Genomic DNA, 21,648 nt, shown 5'->3' on the forward strand with positions numbered 1-21,648 from the left:
ATCAGGCTAAATGTAAATGTCAACAGAAGCAGAAACTGAAAAAACTGTGCCCAGATGATCAGCAGGAGAGGTGGGCAGGGCTTCTCAGGAGTTCAACTTGGGAAAACTGGAAGCCTTTTGACTCTGAGTGGAAGAAATTTATTTCTCCAAGTTCCTCACATACATATTTAATCATCATTTCTGTTGATTCAATAAATATATAGTAAGTAATTTTCCTCTCTGCCCCTTTTTGTTTCCTAGGGAAGCCAGACAGTAGAAAAGAGGAGAAAAAACAAGAACAAATTTAAGATCCAGCCCTACCTCTCAGGACAGATCCCACAACTCTCCACATAAAAAAGATGCTAAAAGGAGGAGAGGCCAAGGTTACAGGTATATCATGTGAGACTCAAGAAAGATGATTTGGGTACCTACAGAGTTAATGGCTTAAGAAATTATGGTTCCTCCCACCTACCCAGACTTGACAAATGAGGGTAGTGAAATCCTGAGCTATCTCAATGAATCAGTCTTCAATTTCTTTCTACCTTTTAGAAAAAGTTAGATCATATCCATCAAAAAAGATATTCTGGGTCACCTGAAAGTATTTCCAGAGATTCACAGAGTTGGTATGCTATGGGGGATGTGAATACTATAATAATCACACTCCTTAATATAACATCAACTCAGTCCTTCCAGAATTGTTTTACTACATTTTGAAAGATGCTGTAATCAGACACTGGGAGCTAAAGATAGGTCACATAGGAGGTTCCCTAGCTCTTAGCTCACATTTTCAGATGTTTCCAGTTTTAACAGACAGGATCTAGGTCATTAAGTGGAAGGGGTTTCTGTGAATTTAATGGGATACTTCCTGGGCATTTCTGTAGAGTTAGGGAAGAAGTACAAAATATCCTTCAAGCCAGTAATTTAAAATTTGTGCTTTTGCAGACCCTTAAGAAAACGTCTCATACCAAGATCATAATCAGAACCCAAAACAAAGTGGTTCAAAGTCACATGATAGAAAATTCTGTTACCTAACAAATATCTAATAGATTCTGATCTACTTTAGATTATTAAAGGTGCTCCTCCATGAAATTCTTACTTTCTAAATTAAAACAGTATGATCAAGCTTTTTAAGACACTCTTTTGCTGACACTGTCAGGTAACTGGGTGAGAACACCTAGCTTTGCTCTCAGGCGTCATACTAGCAGGGCGTGCTGCTTTTGCTGTGAAAGGAACCGGGGATGTGCAGAGGCAGAAAAGCCCATCAGATTTCCATATTAGGTCTGTAGAGCAAGCCTTCAACATAGACTACTTTTCTACACAATTTTGTAACATATCCTTTTTATACGTGCCATGCCTTGTGCTAACCATACCAATCCAAGGGTAACATTATCCTCACCTGACAGGCAGCACAAGTGGCTCAGAGAAGTTATCTAATTTCACTTTGCCCAGGGTGCCCCACTCAGGTGGGGCAGAACTGTACCTTAACCACTGTGCTACTGCACAGAATGATCTGAGTACATTAAAATTGTCACTTGACAAAACTCTGAACACCCACAATTTATTTCCTATTATATTAATATTATTTCCTAAGATGGCATATTCCTAAGTTTATCACCTAAATGTTAATTATTCTTTGTGCTGATGGAGTGGTAACCCTATCTCTTACTATTATCAGTACAATTTGAACACATAGGATGCTTTTCTTTTCCATGGCAATGAAAAATAAATAATGATTTACCTAGACTCATTCTAATGACCTGCCTGAAATCTCAGCCATGGGTTGTATGACACAAGATCTGAAGGAGCTATGGTGCAAAGTGCTGTTTCCTTTCCTGCTGAGAAGCGAATGAGTTTGCCACAGCAGGTCTCACCCCAGACAGCCAGATTTGTAAAGTCACCACTTAACTCCCTGGGAGAAAAACCTTCTCCAGACAGCAGTGCGAGAACCCAAGGTAGCCTGGAGCTGGATGCGTCTGTCAGTTCATTCAGCCATAGTGTTTGCCTGTGATCTTCCACACCTAACTGGCATTTGCATTGCTAAGGACATTTCTAAACACTTGCTCTTTAAGTATCAGATATGATCGATTACTACCAAACTTAAAACTGATACACAAGCTTTTTCTGTTTTTAAAGGAAGCCCTTAATTAAACCTTATTCAGTGACTCACTTCTCAAATATTTATGGAGTACGAACTATGGGCTAGGCAACTTGCTGGGGAGTGAGAGAGAATGGCAAACCAAAACAGACAGAGGGGTGTCCCTGCTCTCACTGAAATTGAGTATTCCCCTGAGGCTCTACGTTTGGTCCTGCAGCAATAGGTAGTGCAAGTACTTTTGAGGTGTTTATTACTTTTCTTTAAAAAAAAAATATATTTATTTATTTGGCCCCATCAGGTCTTCGTTGAGGCATGCGGGCTCAGTAGCTGCAGCACTCAGGCTCTCTAGTTGTGGCACATGGGCTCCAGAGTGCGCAGGCTCAATAGTTGTGGCGCATGGGCTTAGTTGCCCCATGGCACGTGGGATCTTAGTTCCCTGACCAGGGATTGAACCTGCATCTCCTGCATTGGAAGGCGGATTGTTAGCCACTGGACCACCAGAGACGTCCCAATGAGGTGTTTATTACTTTTGAGTTGCCATCTTGGAAACTTCAAAATGGAAATAAATAAACCTGTCTTAACAATACATGATTCAGTACATTGAATATTTTTGGTATTTCAGTTTTCTCTTTTTTTTCTTGAGATTGCTATTTACATCACTTGATACTTAAAACACTTCAAGACTGTGTTTGTCTAAGAGTTGGAGAAAAATGATGAAACAGATGAAAACAAAAGAAGCAATGCTTAGCACACTCTACATAAAGTGAAAGCCTAAATCCAGAGAAGAAGGATGTCAAATCAAGCATGGTCATGCTTCTGCTTTGACCTCACAGGTCCCACTTCTGACTTCCTTCAAGTGTCAGAAAACCTGGGTACCACGTGTAACCCATGATGCTGACAAAGGCCTAATGGTCTACAGGGATTATGGGGATGTTTACACTGAGGGTCTTGTAATGTTGTGAACAACTGCAACCCAGTTCTGGAACCACCTTCGATGGCTCCTTCTCAGGGACCCCATGGGATAAGTTTCCCTGAATTTCACACCACATTGCTGGCTTTGGTGCCCCTATTTCCTCCTCCCTAACTCTTATCCTGGTCCCTTACCTGCACCCCATGCCTCCCACCCTTCCAACTTGCCTATGTAGAACTGCTTCTAACCATCACACCTCTTTTAAGAGGCTGATGTAATTGCTTCCCTCGCCTATGAAGGCAAATTCTCAGACCTGGCCCAGCTTTCCACAGCTGACCCGAGACTAGCTCTCCAGTTTTAACCCCCCTCTGTCATTTCTTTATGGCTGTCTTATAAATACTGTGCCACCATTAAAATGAATTAGGTAGCTTCACACAGACCATTCTAAAATAATTGTTCAGATATATTAAGTGAGAAAAGCAAAGTGCAGTATCAAGTACAGCATGCTGCAATTTGTGTTTAACAACAAAGGATGCGTCCACAGACATGCACATCTGGGACATGCATATCCCTTAGGTAAGTCAGAACATCTCTGGACAAACACACAAGACTGGAACTAGTGACCGTCCCTAGGGAGGTAAACGAGTAGGCTGGGTGTAAAGGTGGGCGATTCATTTTTTGCCACCTATACTTTCCCTTTTTGTAACTTTTAAATTTTACATTCTGTGCCTACATTTATTCAAACAAAACATACTTAAAAAATTATAACCTTGTGCTCAAGTTTAATGTTCCTCTTTCATGCCCCAAATATGCCTTGAACTTACTTCCAGTAACTTTCAGCTTTTGCTGCTTTTGTCCCCCTTACTCAGGTACTCACTTCTATGTAACTAAATGCCACTTACTTTGTAAATAGTTCCTTAAACATCGTGATATTTTCACAGCAAGCTATCTACCTTATTTACATATCTGTTACTTGAATGCACTTTACCTCCCTTATTATTTATAAGCTTCTGGAGGGCTGGCTTTTTTTTTTGCGTGTGTGTGTGTGTGTGTGTGTGTGTGTGTGTGTGTGTGTGTGTGTGTGTTTAGGATTAAAGCTTCATTCACAAAAAGCACTTCCCCAATAATGAAAGGCATAAACAACTCTCATAATTGCAAAATCATATATTATTCTTCAGGCTACAAGGTGCTTAAAGATTTCACAAGAAAGGGAAGAGTATCACAAGGATTGTTTTAAGGACAAATAATAAAGAGGTCATCATTTCAGTTTAAAAATCAGAAGCTAAATACTTCTTACGTGTAATTTGTTTTATATCCAACTTCAAAACATCTGCCTCTTCATCATCCCTTCTACAGAGCTGGTCTTGGCTTCTCCAACATCCCTAATTATCAGGTTTGCTCTGCTCTGCTCTTTGCATCACAATGACTGTTTCAAGCGGTTGTATAATCACCTCTCCTGTTCTGTCTTCCACCTTAAATTGCACTCACCTTTCCTTTAAAATATTTACAGGTCATTTGACCTACTTTCTTTTTTTTTTTTTGTTAACTTTTATTTTACACTATATTCCTAAAATATCTTTCCCTCTTTTCCAAATATAACTTCATGTGAACACAGCCATGAAAAAAGACATCCTAGGAATTCATATTTCAGCCCAGAAGTTAGGACATTAAAAAAAAAACTTGAGGGGCTTCCCTGGTGGCACAGTGGTTAAGAATCCGTCTGCCAATGCAGGGGACACGGGTTCCAGCTGTGGTCTGGGAAGATCCCACATGCCACAGAGCAACTAAGCCCGAGCACCACAACTACTGAAATCCGTGCGCCACAACTATTGAAACCCGTGCCTAGAGCCCGTGCTCTGCAACAAGTGAAGCCACCGCAATGAGAAGCCCGTACACTGCAATGAAGAGTAGCCCCCGCTCGCCGCAACTAGAGAAAGCCCTCGTGCAGCAACGAAGACCCAACGCAGCCAAAAAAATAAATGATAAAAAACAAAAAACAACTTGACTATTGGTTATTTGGTGTTGTTCAATAGCTTTCACATTTTTTTAAAAGAAGCAAAATATCAACACTGGAAGCTAAAGCAGACATTAAATGCTTAATATACAAAATACCCAGGCAGATACAAATAAGTTGCAGTCACTCAGCAACCTCCTGACATAATGCTTTTGTAAAGCAGCTTTCTTGTCTCACAACATTAAGCAAATCATTTAGCAATTTCTTTTAGCTGTCATAGATACAAAGCTAGCATCTTTTTACATCAATGGTTCAAAACAGTGTACGTTTGTTCTAGCAGAACAATAGTAGTAAGGTATCTTTTAACCTCAGGAAAATAAAATATTTCCACAGCTAGCTGAATATAAAATAAAATGCTACAAGATAATTAAGTTATTAAAGGTTTTTTTTTAAAAAGATAATCTTACTTACATCAAGAGAGCCTTCATTTATAACAATCATTCCCATGTTCTTCCTCAAAAGTTTGCAGGAGTGTCCTATGTCCAAACAGAGTAAATAGATTGATATAATTAATTTCTCTAGAGAGAAGAGGTGAAGACGTTAACACGATAATACTACAAAATTCTAAATTTTATCTATTTTATTTGATAAAATTAAAATTTTGTCTATTTTAATAGAAGTGATGGCTGTTTTCTAGGTTTGCAGGAAGTTTAAAAAAGAAATGCTCTTGCTTGCTGTAAGAGGGATAAGATACAAGGACATTACCTGGAGTGTTAAGGCTGTCTTGATAAACAAATATGGAAGAGATTACAGTAAGGATTCTCAACGTCCTGAAAACTGATAAACGTGTATGAAATAGCCTTCACGATGACCAACAAGAAGAGCAGAAGATGGGCCAGTGGTTGTTTTGGGAGAAGGGTTCAGGAGGGTTGTCTGGCTCTCTCTTGGACCATTGATCCCATCACCATCTTCCTGCCCTTGGATTGCATCACATCCTCTCCTCTCCTGCCCTCTCTTGCTTTGCTATACTTGCTGAAGGGCAAAATCACCTGCTGATTAAACCAACTCGGCTCACTCTGCACCTGTCTGCCTACAGCTGAACGTGGCTGGAGAAAAACAGGCAACCTTGTTGGCGGGCCTCACATTTAAAACAATACCATCTACGCTCACTCCCTTTGTGATCTCATTCCTTCCCAAGGTTTTAAACACCATCTAAATGTTGACCACTCTAGAACTCATAAATCCCCTTCAGACCTCTTTCCTGAACTCTAGACTCTCACATGCCAGTGCCTACTTAATAGCAGACATTTAGGTGTAAAATAGGCATCTCAAACTGAACGTATCCAAAAACCAGGCTCTTAACCTCCCCCCAGAAAACCCGTTTCTCCTTGAGTCTTCCTCATTTGATTAATGGCAACTCCATCCTTCAGTTGCTGCGGCTAAAAGACCTTGAATTTACCCGATTCCTTTCTTTCTTCCATACCCTACATCTAATCTATTAATCAATCCTGTTGGCTCTACCTTCAAAATCCATCCAGAACCCAACCATTTCTCACCACCTCTACTGTTATTACCTGGGTCCAAGCCACCACCATATCTCATCTGGATTAATTCAATACCCTCTGGCCTTCCTGCTTCAACACTTGCTTTCCTTTGAGTCTACTCTGTCTAGCAGCCAGACAGAGATTATATATATATATATATATATATATAGTTTTGTTTTTTTTTTTTTACAGGCAAGTCAGATCAAGTGTTTCCTCTGCTCAGTTCAGTACCATCCAATGGTTTCCCATCTCACTCAGTATAAAAGCCAAGTCTGGACAACGGTCTGGGAGGCCCATCCAACCTGGGCTCTGCTACACTGCTCACCTCTTCTCCTCCTCTCACACTTTGCATTTCTGTTCTTTCTCTAGAACAGAAGACAGCTCTCCCGAATCATCCAAGTGACATCTTTTCCCCTCTTAGGTCATTCCTGAGATGTCGCCTTCTCAAGAATTCTTCTTGACTTCCTGATTTAAAACTGAATCCCTCTGTGCAATGCCCTATTCTCCCTTCCTCGTTTTATTTTTCTTTAGAGCAATTATTGCCATCGAATATACTACGTGTCCTCATTTACTTTATTGTCTGTTTCCCTGACTAGGATTTGAGCTCTGAGGGCAGAGACTCTGATACGTTTTGTTCCCTGTTCTTAACGGATGCCTGGCACCATAGGCACTATCATCATTTGCTGAATGAATGAAGCTTACCTTCCCTTTTCTAGGAACAAGTATGGCCTAAGATTCTAAAGGTTAAATGTTGCTAGAAACCACCACCATACTCTCCTTTCCAGAGGAGCTTTCATAATGGCTACAAATCTGGAACCATCTTGAGGATTGCTTAGTTTGCCCACACATTACTCTTTACCCACCATGCATTTGTCCTCTATCTGTAGTCATGTTGCTTTATCATATCTGTGTGTTCCAGGTCTCCTGATTCTAAAGCATTCTGTATTCTCACACATCTTCTTTCCGTTTTGTCTCGAACACCAGTGATAATTTTTATAATCAAAATTAACAACTTGTTTGGCCTGTAGGTTTAAACTTCTACTGCTCAGTTTTCTTTTAAAAGTTAAGTTTCCTCTATTAACAACATCAATTTACTATAAATTTATAGCATTTATACTATTTAATATAAATACTACATTTATAAATACAGTATTTATCACAGAATACTGTCATTACTCACACTTGTAAAAGGAGTATTAGTTATATGTTTTTAGATACATGATACTTGATGACTTTCTAAAAATGGTTTCATCTTGTGAATACCGCTGAAATGCTTTCTTTAGTTTTGGGAGAGTTTTACACGTAATTCATAAAATCAATATCATCCAGAGGTTACTGTCAGGGTTCACAGTGTTCAGGCAACAAACTATTACTGAATTGGGGGAAAAAAGCAATATTTTTCTTGCATATTATTGGTACTATAGGCCTCTAACAGCGAATATTAGCTTTCTCCTCTGTTACAGACTGAATTGTGTCCCCACCTCCCCATTCATATGTTGAAGCCCTAACTGCCATTGTGAATGCATTTGGAGGTAAGGTCTTCAAGGAGCTACCTACAGTTAACTAAGGTCATAAGGGTGATCCCTAATCCAACAGGACTAGTGTCCTTATAAGAAGAGGAAGAAACACCAGATGCTCTGTGAGAATCCAGAGAGGAAAGGCCAGGCGAGGACACAGAGAGAAGGCGGCCATCTGCAAGCCAGGAGGAGAGGTCTCAGGAGATACCGACCTGCTGACATTTTGATTTGGACTTCTAGCCTCCATGACTGTGAGAAGATAACCTTCTGTTGCTTAAATCATCTAACCTGTGGTATTCTGTTATGGCAGCCTGAGCTGCCTAATACAACCTCCTTCTGCAGAATTGGAATTAACTGTAGGATGAGTGAAAACTAGCAAGAACCTTACTTCCTATCTCGGAAATAACCTTTGGTCACAGAAACAAGTGTCGGTATACAAGCCTGCCATAATCCCCACCTCCAGACTTTGGCAGACAGCAGCAGAACGGTTACTTACCTACATGTGTCAATTATGGATGGGAGGTGGGGCTAGGCAGGGATACAAAGTTGAGAGAGGGCGTTACATAGTTGCAAGAGCTGAAGTTTGGCTGTACATACAATCATTGCAAATTTAAAGGGGCACTGGGGCCATAAGTAAATAGACAAGCCCAATGATATTAACAAATATGGAAATCTGAAAATACCAAATCTTTCAAATCTTGAAATATCTCAAATCTATCTTCTAAAATATTTCAAAACATGTTAAAAAGCACCATGACTTAAAGTTTAAATTAGGTGAATTACCAATGTTAATGGCAGTCTCCTGCTTGTCTCCTGTAAGGATCCAGATTTTGATGTCTGCTTTCATTAGCGTTTCTATGGTTTCAGGCACTTGATCTTGTAATTTATCCTCGATGGCTGTGGCTCCAAGTAGCTGAAGATTCTGGAGAAAGAGAGTGGCAACATTTTTTAAGATTAAAAAAAAAAAAAGTTTAGATTCTTTAAGAATGAAACATTGAAGTGTATATATGTTTTAAAATCAGAGACTAAATGATAATTCATGAATTTGTTGTAAATTCCAAATACCCCATTGAGTTTTCTCTCTCAAGGATCCCTAACTTTCATCCAGTACTTTTGGCAGGGGACTTAGGCTCCCTGAAGCTACCTGTCTTACCTTACTCCTCCCTAAGGTAAGGAACTGATTCTAAACACACACAGATGTAGAAGGGGGGAATCAAACACAGTTAAAAAGGAGCAGGCAGCTATTAAGAAAAAATAAAAACAAAAACTATGGAAGATCACCAGTGAAGAAGTAATCCAAGTGATCTGTTTGAAAAAGAGTAAGGTTACAGGCGAACACTATTAAATTGTAATTTGATGCAGTGTCAGGAAATGTAGACACAAAATACAATGAGAAAGGATGAAGAAAGGAGCAATAAACAAAGTGATAGCATTAGTCTCTTAAAGAAAGAACAGGGCTGAGTGTTTTTCACGTGGTTCCATGTTTGCATAGTGGAAGGTCAGAGACCATTAAAGATCTCTTGCTCCTTAGATGGTATCTTTCATACAAGACTGAACACAACCAAAACACTGTGGAAAGCTGTTCTCATCTCTGACAAAGAAGAAGAATGGTTGCTTCTCTCATCTTCCTAAATGGAGGGAAAAGTGAGAACAATCTCCTGGCTGTTAGGGAAAACCGGCCTGCCAAATGGAAACAGATAATGGTGTTCTCGGTCCTAAATACATAGGAATGGGCAATAATGGATTAAGATTTAAATCTTTCTTTCCATCATGTGACCAGGCATTGTCACTAGTTGGGTACCCTTCCCAACGGTGTTCTGCAAGCCACAACCGATTCTCAGTCTTACCCATTTTCCCCATAACCTAACCTCCAGAATGAACTACTTCAGCATTTATCTTTCTTCTCAACTATTTTCTCCCTTCTTGACTTCACTTTTTAATTTACAGTATCAGAGAAGGACAGACTAGATATAAGGGAGATTACTGCAAAGGATAGTGTCTGGGTTGATAATAATAAAGAAAGCATTCCACTTTCTATTTTTCCCTTTAACATTAAGTCCTATTTACTTTGTATCACAATTCAAGTCTAAAAATAACCCCAAGTCTTGGTAGGCATGGAAAATAAAGTTAAATATATATACAAACACATAAGAGTGAGTGTGTGTAGTTGATGAGTATATTGCTTAGGAATGTTTTTGGCTATAAATAATAGAAAAAAATCTGACTGAAAGTGGCTTAAATAAAGACTTCTAACATCACTAGTACTGAAGTGGGTAGCTATGGGTATAAGTCGTTGGCTTGACTATATTTCCACGCATTCTCCAGATCTCTCTCAGTGTCTCAAGGTGGCTGTCGCAGCTATAATTATAACAGCCACACTGAAGACAAGAAAAAGGTGGTAAAACCAACTGTATCCAGCTCTTATTTGAAAAGCAAAAGGGTTTCTAAAAGTCCTCAGTGTATTTCCAAATACAGCAACTGGCCCGATGGTGCTCCATGGCCATCCTGAACTGTTAGTATTTAGCTCTTCCAGCCTCAGTGGAGGGGCAAGGCAGAAGGGCAGTAGGAATAGCTGTTAAATTAGCTGGCCTGCAGTCTCTGCCACAGGGCTTAAATATAGATGGGCGAGCCTATGCATCAGTGTTAGCATATACACACATGCACGTGTTTACGTGCGTAGGTATGTGTACAGACACACACACATCCACCACGGCCCTGCGTGGTGAAACGTGGCTCATCCTGGAAGTCCAAAAGAAGTTTTCCTTTACTTCTTAAAACAAGTTTTCCCCTCTGCTGTGCTCTGATAGAACTTTGCTCATCTTTACATACTTAATTTATCATATTAAGATTACCTGTTTAAACGTACGACTCTGGTAGTTTTGTTCAAAATTAGGGGTCATGCCTCCAAGCTCCTTGTTTCTTCACAAATGAGGAGACGGGAGCCCAGAGGGGGGCAATGATTTGTCACAGTGACATAACTTGATAGATTACGGAAGGGCAGGGCTTGAACCAAGATCCTCTGTATTGCCCATCGCGTTCTTGTCCCTTTGTGTCTAGGATGGTGCCCAAGATAGTGGTCAACTCCCAGTCTCTGCCCCATAAATGTTGGCTGAAGTAAATTAAGTAGGCATCAGTCTGTGAGGGGCTAGCGTTGATTTCTTTAAGTTCTTTTCTACTTAAGTAATATTAGGTAGAGGAACAAATGCAGCTCCTCCTCTGGTTGTAGGCTGATGTCCCTATTCGGCATGAGGGAGTGAAGGGCCCTTAACCTGGGCATATTCCTCATAAGAATGCTGGCCTGAGCACTAAGTGCTGACTCAAAGAAGGCCCTGTGAGCCCAGACATACCACATCAGGTTCCGAGGAGATGCTGGAGAAGAGCTCTGGGGAGTCTTTGGTCCCTGGCTACCTATAAAAAGTGCAATTTTAAGTTGAAAAAAGGAAAAGTAGGGACCAGGTTCTGTTCACCTTTATACTGTATCTCCAGAACACTGATAGTCAGCATTTGGTATATTTGCAGAGTGAGTGAATGACAAAACAAACAAACAAAAAACAAAAACAAAAGAAACCTCAATCCAAATGTTCTAAAGTATTGTTGCAATCTAGACTATTTTCTCTTCAATATATTCCAAATAACTTATGCAGCTATTAGATTCACTTGATGCATGACTTCCTAGTATATAAGACAGGAAGGCAAATTTCCTTCTTTAAAAAGGTATCATTATTTTATTATCTTTAATGGGAAGCAGATTTGAAATCTATCAAAACCTGATGAATAATCATCATCAAGAAGTTCAAGAATGAAAAGGAAGACCAGTTCAGCATCAACTATGCCAACATCACAACTGCTGTAATTTCAACATTGAGACAATGATTCCATCAGTTCTTTCAGCTACTCTTAGGAAATCAGTAGCTAAATCATTCTGGCCCACATGCCAGGGAAGATCAGGATATAGTTGTGTTCAAATGTTAGATATTCCACAGAAAGCATGATAAGATTTTAAACGATCATGAAGATAGTTCAGTAATATAAGCTCTCAAAAATTTTAAACCAAAAAAGTATTTTTTTTTGTAGTATGTTTCACAAAACCCGGGGGTAACTAGATAATGTGAGAGCCAAGATGTGAATACACTAATTAGAAATATATCAACAAGTTTATTTGCCTATTTTCTAGTTCTACTTTAAGGGGATATATGAGTTCAGGAAGTACATGGGTATACACTACTCTGCACAAACCTAATAAAAAGAAAATGACTGCATGGGGGAGATCACACTGAAAGCATATTTGAAAGAAGGAAAGCAGCTGGTTTTGCACAGGTAAAAAGGAAACATTTTCCAAACCAGGCAAAGATAATATAAAGTACCAAAAAGGTAGGGCCAGCAATAAATACGCTGAGAAGTGTTACAAGTAGGTTAACTTGGAGCATGTTGGTGGCTATGATAACAGGAATTTCTAATGAAACATTTCTGAATATTTAGCAAAATTGCAGTGGGTCTACTTTGATGCCTACGAAAGAAAAACTACATTTGAAAGCCTGTTAATTTTCCCTTTATCCTCAGGTACAGCATTTACTAATTTTAGTGGAAGGCTCTGCAGGCTCCTTTCCTTTGGCCCTGGTGTCATTTATTGTGAGATTAGATCTTGAGTGATAGGCTGTTCAGCCTCTGGAAATGAATATCTTTAGCTACACAATGATCATTAGGAAAAAAGATTTGAACTTTGCGTGCTTTTCCTGATCATAACACAAGAGCGTTTAGGCCATAATCAATTTCATCCCAAACATGTATTACCTTACACAGATGGCCACTAATGGTCACAATGGGAATTACATATTCAGCAAGTGTTGAAATGTGATAAAATTCCCATGGCATTTATGGAATTAAAAAAAAAACCTCCAAAGACTAATTTTATTTCAAAATGTCACTGTGCCAAAAGTTATAAAGGTTTCAGTTGATGCCTCTTTGATATAATATAGATTTAGTTATCACTGAAAAATCATGAAATAATACTTATTTACCTAGAAAAGTCATCGATAATCTTATCTTCTCTTTTAGATGTTCATAATGTAATGCTTTTAAAAAGGGATATAAGTATAAAATTTCTACCCTAGTGAAGATACAAACGTCATGTAGAGTATTTTAAAACTATGGTAAAATGCATTATGACAGATTTGGAAACTGTGTTTTTTCCCCAATACATTTATATTACATATATTGGGAAATAACGGAACCTTAAAATGACCTATTTCCATATAAGCAAATATTGTGTCAGGGCTTAGATTATTTCATATTTTTTAAAAGTTTAAGATATGTTCCTAAATGAGGAAAAGCATAGTTATCAAACTCATATCAACTTGGGCTTCAGATGATAACATGGACTATCGGGCAGAAGTTTCTTTGAAGATAAATAAAAGGAATAATACTGGTAAATAAAGTTTTATCACTGGAGTAAATATGAATAAATAGTAGTAACATTTGGGAACCTTTGTTACAACATAAAATAAGATTGTGACCAGGCAGATGAAGAAACATTTCCTTAGCACAGAAATACCAGATACTGCTACGTGCTTTACACTGATTCATTCAGTTAATAGCTTCAGGGAGGTTGAATAAATGATGTCAGGTCAAACTGGGGTACAGCTGAGCTAGGATGGTAGAAACAAGACACCAAGAATCAATACACACCCCAAGGCAGCGAATGGAAAGTAAAACTGAGATTAAATGAAAGTTAGAATTTTATGTAAATCATCAGGTTTTTAAACATTTGTCTCTGTTGTTCAGTTTTTGGTAATACTCTGTTTCTGTGAATGGGTTTCAGCCTCAGTCCTGAGGCATTCCTGCCAGGGGTACCTGTTTCCTGTTTCCACCTGCAGGCCCCAGACTCACATTTTGGGACTGGTTTCCTTCCAAACACACACGTGTGTCTGCATTCATTCCCTCACACACACACCGAGCAGGTAGTTCTGGGCAAGATGGTGGGACACAACCATAGTCCCTTCCTTCCTCGAATCTGTACTTCAGAATCCATTCTTTGGATTCTCCCTTCCTTGTTTTCTGACTGTACCCCCTTGCCTTGCGTTGGTACCTGTTTCTCCTAGACCCTGCTGCCTGGCCATCATCAAGCCCCAAGTAATTAGCCACAAGAGCAGAAATGGAGAGCAGCGGTCTTCAGATTTACCTGAGGGGCTTATTAAACACAGATCAGTGGGCCCTACCCGCAGAATTTCTCACTGAGTAGGTCTGAGATGAGGCCTGGAAATGTACATTGGTGACAATGCTGCTGGTTTGAGGACCTAATTGCTTGTCTCCAGCAAGATTGACAAACTTTTTCTGTAAAGAGACAGATGGTAAATATTTTAGGGTTTGAGGGTTGTACATTCTGTGCTGCAATGACTCAATGCTGTCACTGTAGTGTGAAAATGGCCAAAGACAATTTGTAAACAAATGGATGGAGCTGTGTTCCAATAAAACTTTATTTACAAAAATAGGCAGTGGGTGAATGTGGTTCTTGCGCTGGAGTTTGCAGACCCTTGATGCATAATACTGGTGAGCAGCGCATCTCTGCACCGGCCTCCATCCTGACTGATTGCTCTTGATACTTCCTGGGTCAGCTCTGACCCTTCTTTCTTAGCCTGGCCTTAGGTCCTCTGGTCCCAGTTCTCTCTCCTCTCCTTGCAATCCCAAACTATAGACAGAGCCTCTCAACTGTAATATACGATTACCATCAGAGAAAAACAGTACTCTCCCTAAATAATCAATTTACTATATGCTATATACTATCTCAGAAGTAAACACAAAATGTTCTGTGAGTACAAAAGATAAAAACAGGAAATAAGCATTTTCTTAGTTTGGGTGACTCAAAAAAACCATCCAACACGAGTTAACATTTGACCCAAAATCCTAAACGAAGAATTAAGAATTAGCCAGGCACTTGGGAGAGGTGGGGAGGGATGCGGGAAGAAATCCCAAACAGAAGAAATCACATGTTGCAAAGACAGAGGTATGCAAATGCACATTGTGTTTGAGAAGCTGCCATTTAGTCAATATGGAACCGATAAATGAAGCGAGGTGTGTGATTTAAATAACGCTAATTTAATAGGGTTGTTCTGAGGATGAAATTGGATCAGTCATCTCAAACTCTGAGTAGTAAGTTAGGAAAACGATAAGCCTGAAAAACTGGCAGGGAATGGAAATCAAAGGGGCTATTTTTTATGTTTGGGATTCCAAAGGCAAAGGGCATCTGGGGAAGAATTGTAGAAGGGGAGGGACAGGATCAGAATTACACTCAGAGAGTTCACCGGTGGCCAACTGGGGATGGATGGGGAAGAATGGAGGTTGCCAGACCTGTTGGAAGACTGTGGCAGTCACCATACTCTTTAGCTTTAAGATACGGTACCTCTGGAATACAGAGGCCCTGGTGGCCATGGGATTCTCAGAACCATTCTACAACGCTGGCTCTCAAAGATCACCGGCTTCTCTCTGGTCTGCATTCCACTGGGCATCATTCACTCTTGTGCTTCTCTTCTCAACATCTCTTTGCACACAACAAAGGGGTTTTATTTAACAGAAGAGACTCTCATACCTCTGTCCTTTCAGTTTAAGCTGAGCTAGAGTACACGAAGACTAACAGCGTTAAATCACTGGCATGGCTCATTAGCCTGCTTCTGGAGAAATCAGGCAACCAAGGCCAAGAAGGAGGTTTTAACTTGGTGCTTTTTGAACCACAGAAATCATATTTGAATTGTCACAGAGCCAAGGGCTTGCCAAATAAGGTCAGAATTCACACATCCAGCTGAAAAGAATCAGGATTTGAGAGGCGACTGGGTGTAGCCTGCAAAAACAACACATCCATCTTATCGGAGTGAGAAGAGAGCAAAACCCAGTGTGGAAAGTCTACCTCAAAGCGTTCATAATTAGGGATCGATCAGCCAGAAAGGAGAAGCGTGAGATCAGAGATCTAAGGGAACATTAAGTACTTTCACTAAGAAGACTCTAAAGACGAGTTGAGGGAAAATCATGAAAAACATATTCCCACCTTCTTTTTTTTTTTTTTTTTTTTTTTGCGGTACGCGGGCCTCTCACTGTTGTGGCCTCTCCCGTTGCGGAGCACAGGCTCCAGACGTGCAGGCTCAGCGGCCGTGGCTCACGGGCCCAGCCGCTCCGCAGCATGGGGGATCTTCCCGGACCAGGGCACGAACCCGCATCCCCTGCATCGGCAGGCGGACTCCCAACCACTGCGCCACCAGGGAAGCCCCCCACCTTCATTTTTAAGGAGGATAGAGTACATTACATTACACAGAGTGCACACAGCCTGCCTCATTTCCTACGCAGACGGGTCCTGAATACCATGCCTCCCCACCCCAAGGGCTGATCTCATGATGACTCAACTACACACATGGTTACATTTTACTTTTCAAGTCACCAACATTTTACATACATTCTTGCTTTCTTTTAAACCGTGCTGGCAGAATAACATACGGATTAGGAACGTGAGATCTGGAATTAAGACAGAACTGGGATTTGAATCCCTGCTCTGCCAACTACTGGCTATGTGTCCTTCAGCAAATAACTTAAGAATTTCTACATCAGCAAGATAAGGCTAATAATATGGCTGTACTAGAGTTGTTTTGAGGATGAAAACAGATTGTTTATCTTAACCTTTTTTTTTTTTGAGTACAGGTAGGAAAAGATGTTGAGTACTTACCTAAGAGTAGGTGTGTCTATATCTTTTGTATAACCGATTTGCTTTGTTAATGTTAATAAATTATATACATTGCAAAATGCAACAACAAATTGTAAAAAAAAAAGATGAGTAAAACATAAATAGAAACAGAAGTTATAACATTTTCTTGCTTACCCCAATGGTTCATTTTGTGTACCCCACGTTAGAGGCCCCTGGAACTAACTAATCAAGTTAAGGAGCAGAGGACTTGAAGCTTAGTAGAGGCTCAAAAACTGGCAGGTCTTCTTAGTAGATAAGCTGACAGACTGCAAATGTTCTTAAGCAAACAGTAAAACAGGAAACTACTGGAATTTGAAACCACAAAATCACCAGTACATCATGTAAATTTTCATCTAGTACGTTTCAGTTTTTAGTACAAATGAAAGTGATATTGGCAGCTACTAAGAATAGAAACGGGTGGTTTTATCTGAAAAAGTATTCAGTTCGAATACAGAAATGACTGTGAATTTGGCAGTCATAAATGTTCAGGAAAAGTTCTGTTTTTCATTAACTTTTCTATTTCTCTAGGAATCCTCTACACCACTCCCCACCATATGTTGGGAAGGGTGCTGGACTGCTGTTAGTTACCCCCGAGTGTAGTGGTCAATCTGTATTATGCCACATCAAGGCAGTCTTCTAAAAAAATCCCAGAAATGTCAACCATATTTTGGGAAGGAACCAAGGAGATAATATAAAAAAAAAGACCACTAACTACCTCACTGTCCTATCTCGGTGCCTATCGCGGAGCCCAGGGTGCTAAGCCCTGTCTGCAATGACATTTTCCAGTGTTTAAGTTTACTGCCTATCTCCCTGCACTGAAATGAAGACAGGGATTTTTCCATCCTTTCCCCCTTCTGTGCCCCCAGAGTCCACAACAGAGCCTGACAAGTGCTGAGGCATTTGTTGTTGAATCTTTGCGACCAAGTGTGTCCCACATTCATCTGTTAAATAAGTAGGAAGACAGGTTTTTAAAAAAACGACTGAGTCTAAATTTCTAACGAATGCATCCTTTAAAATCCTTAGCTACCTTTTCTAACACATCCCTAAAGTATCCTTAGTGACAATGCATTTGAAACCAACATCCTCAAATGTGCAGAAAGCATGAACTATGTGGGTAACAGAAGGCAGGCTTTCGTTAAGCAAGCTCTTCCTAAGTAAATTTAGCCTTTGAATTAATTAGTTAATTGACTCATTCATTTATTCATAAAATACTTATTCAGTGATTAATACAGGCCAGACAGGCAGTTCTTGGAGACACAGAGATGAGTTCGATAAAAACGATCCCTGCTCTCATGAAGCTTCAGTCTAGTGGAAGATATGTATTAACTATGAATTATAAAAATTTGTGCATATAAGACACAACACAGCTATCTGATTCAAAGGGGTGCTAAATGCTGCCAAAATTGTAGCTTTTTGATTACTCTTAAGCTCAAAAATGATCCTCTCTGACCCATAATTAATCTAAAAAACATTAACAGATAAAAGTATGGGGTAAGTTTTGATTTTTCAAAAAGCATATTTTGTAATTTATGCCTCATAATAAGAGAAGAAGACAAGAACAATTTTATCACCAGGGAAATACTAGACAAGTATTATATCTCACTGTTTTCTGTAATGCTCAAGATAAATAATTTGCTTTCTCAAACATCAGAAGTGATTAGAAGGTAATTTATGCAATTGCATTTCCCTATTGAAGCAAATAAATATAAAAATTTTTCAAAAACTCTATTTACCATGAAGGAATACCTTCATATTTTGACCAATGGTTTAATTATAAAATATTCCCCAATAAGTAAGATCAAAGCCCTCTGTACCACTAATTTTCAAAGGAATCCAGCAGCATACTATAAGTATGAGGCAAATAAATTTGTGTCTTAGAAATAAATATAAAGTAGCAGATCAAAGAGGAAGGTGAGAAATTACAGAGAAACCACTGCTAATGAAGTATAAGACTTGATAATTATTCTGTTATTTATTTGCAATTCTTTCCCGACCAAATAACAAATAAATTCTTAATTTAAAAAATAATCTAGGGCTTCCCTGGTGGCGCAGTGGTTGAGAGTCCGCCTGCCGATGCAGGGGACACGGGTTCGTGCCCCGGTCCGGGAAGATCCCACATGCCGTGGAGCGGCTGGGCCCGTGAGCCACGGCCGCTGAGCCTGCGCGTCCGGAGCCTGTGCTCCGCAACGGGAGAGGCCACAACAGTGAGAGGCCCGCGTACTGCAAAAAAAAAAAAAATCTAATACTTAAAAACATAGACCAATACTATAAGTGGTTTCATAATCTAAATTACAAGTCCAAATACATTGTCTTTCAAAAGAAATAGGCTAAAGAAGGTAAAAGAGGTCAAGTGTGCTGTCTGAAAGAATGAGACAATTGTAAATTCTTTCAAGTGGTGATGAACAGAGACGAAAAGGTGTTTTCTGTCCACAAAACCCAACTGATGCTACAATTCTCCTCAAACTGGGTAAAGACACCTCAATATCTGATGTGATTCTCATAATCCCTTTGGCATTTTAACTATGTGAGCCTTCTTGCTCCTGAATGTCTTGGGTTTCCTAGTAATAAATGTCACCTTCCTGACCTTTATTTAGTAAAAGAAAAAAGATGTTTCAGGAACATCCTGAAACAACTCATAGCATCAGAGAAATGATTTCTTTTTAATCCTGAAAAGTCTACCATCTGAATGCAAGTGTTGGAGACCAAACTGTACAACTGTGTAGCAGAGATGTTGATGATATTTTATAGATGGATGTAAAAGTCCTAAATCCTCTAAAAATGACTGTTACTAGGGAAAACCCTATCCAGAGAACTTTTTCAAAGCTTTCACATCCTCTCTCCCTTACTGTGCCCTGAAGGTGAAGGGGGGCATTCTAGTGCTCAGATGAGCTGGGTAGAAAAGTAACAAAGCATTGCACCAGGGGACACATGGCATTATCTTCTTGGATGTTCTTGGCTTATTTTGATACATGTTTTTGGAATTATGCTAGGAGTTATAGCCCCCAAGGGAATAAGGCTTTTAACTAAATTTTGAAAACTGAATTACTTGTTTGAACAAACACTGGAGGGATAAGACAGACAGCAGGGTTTAAAAGTACAACCTTAACCATATTATAACATTTCCACTTATTTTGTAACTTATTAAAAATACATTCTTGATTTCAGGAAAAGCTCTACAAATCTTCCACATTTTAAATGCCTTTAATGTAATGCTACCATTAATGTGTCAATGGCATTTTGCATCATTAATTCAAATATGGCCAGAAACGTCTTGTGTATGACCACAAGGATGTTCTGATCTTTTGTTGAAAAGCGAGGGAAAATATCTATAGAAATTTTGAGAAGCACATTTCCTAAAAATTTCACACACATACGGAATATTATCTGGTTTCCAAACTGTGCTCCGTGGAGCCCCAGAGTCCTGAAAAGCCACTCGTGGACCATGATGAGGGCAAGGGTCTGAAGGGAGAGACAGTTAGGGGCTTCTCCCCACCTCTCCACTTGTTAACCAGAGAAGCTCTGCTTCTGTATATTACATATACACTGAAAATATATAAATATATTCAGGCAATATTTAGTTTGGAAAATGGGTCCTGCTCTTAGAAAAAAAGAGAGATTTGAAAACCACTCTCACAGTTTAAAAGTCATTATCTTACAAGTCCAATATTATGGTCTATATAAAAAACAGATCCCAAGCATATGAAAGATAGATTACAATAAATGAGTCTCATTTAAAGTAGCCAAGGAAGAAGCCAAAACGGATGAGCCTAGGACTATGACAGCTAAATTTAAGTTAGAGTGACACACCAGCAGAACCTGCGCTGACACACTGAAACCTGCCTCACTACGATGTGTGGTAACAGTCCCCCACAACTCCTCCTGAATACCAATCCCAGCTGATTTTAACAAAGAATGGAAGCTCAGACCAAGAGAGACCCGCTCTCACCCCACAGTCCCCAAACGATCAGGGGGGAGAATCATTTTTCAGAAAAGCAGCTTTTAGTTGCAGGGACCCCTCTGTGTCATTGTGCCTATTCTTTTTCTTTTAAGAAGACCTCTGCTCTCCTTTAACTGGTAAAATAATCTTTTGAGGCTCATTTCAAAAGTTACCACCTCTCTGAAAGCTTGCTATGGCCCAAGTTTGTGGGTCACTCCTCTGGCTTTCCTGGAGGAACTGGTTCAGACCATGACACTCAGAGGGCCACACTGAGTGTTCCTTAATTGGTTGTGCATCCCTGATACCTAGCAACCATTAACCGCTTAATGAAAGTTACCTAAGTTAATTACTGAAAGAAACGATGGTTTCAGGGGATTTAGAAAATCAGTCCTTATATGGAACAAGCTGGCTGACCATGGGAACCCATCTCTTCACCTTTCTGATTTTTCAATAACAGAGAGCATGGCTTATCATGAAGTAAAGAGGGATTAGCTATAAATTCCCTTTTTCATTTATTTTAGGTGAGAGACAGTCATAAGGGAGGCTTCTCTATCTGTAAACTAAAAATATATAAATACATGTAATGGAGTTCCCCAGGCAACTTAAATTTCAATGTGACTCGCGATCGCCATCTGCTGGAAGAAAGGTTGAACATCTGTTTTAGTTAAAAGAGCGAAGTCAAAATTTAATGACATATTAAACACACACACACACACACACACAACTGTTAAACCTATAAAATCGAATCTATAAACTCTAGGACATTCACAGTAAAAATGTTAGGCACATTAAACATTGAACTCCAGAATCTGCTACAGTGCACTTCAAGTTGAAACAAAATTTAATGGTTAGAATCCACTTAAAATATTTTTATTCAGTTATTATATATTAATTCTACCATTGCCACAGGGGAAAAGGCTACATTATATTCAGGCTGTGTAGGAAAGGAGACAGGAGAAAAGGAATCCTTTCCAAACAGTTTTTTTTTTT

The 21,648-nt window shown here is 39.5% G+C and overlaps 1 protein-coding gene across 4 annotated transcripts in view; it reads right to left on the minus strand.

Moving 5' to 3' along the window:
* ATP8A1 (ATPase phospholipid transporting 8A1) overlaps positions 1-21,648 on the minus strand; it is a 237,352-nt gene that overhangs the window by 92,364 nt on the left and 123,340 nt on the right. For all 4 annotated transcript variants that reach the window (XM_070045570.1, XM_060299279.1, XM_030881147.2 and 1 more), the window contains 2 exons: positions 8,783-8,921; positions 5,410-5,474 (listed from right to left, as the gene is read on the minus strand). In XM_070045570.1, coding sequence (XP_069901671.1) covers positions 5,410-5,474; positions 8,783-8,921 — 204 coding nt within the window. The remainder of the gene's footprint in view (positions 1-5,409; positions 5,475-8,782; positions 8,922-21,648) is intronic.

This window comes from Globicephala melas, chromosome 5, assembly GCF_963455315.2.
Source record: "Globicephala melas chromosome 5, mGloMel1.2, whole genome shotgun sequence".
Lineage (NCBI taxonomy): Eukaryota > Metazoa > Chordata > Mammalia > Artiodactyla > Delphinidae > Globicephala > Globicephala melas.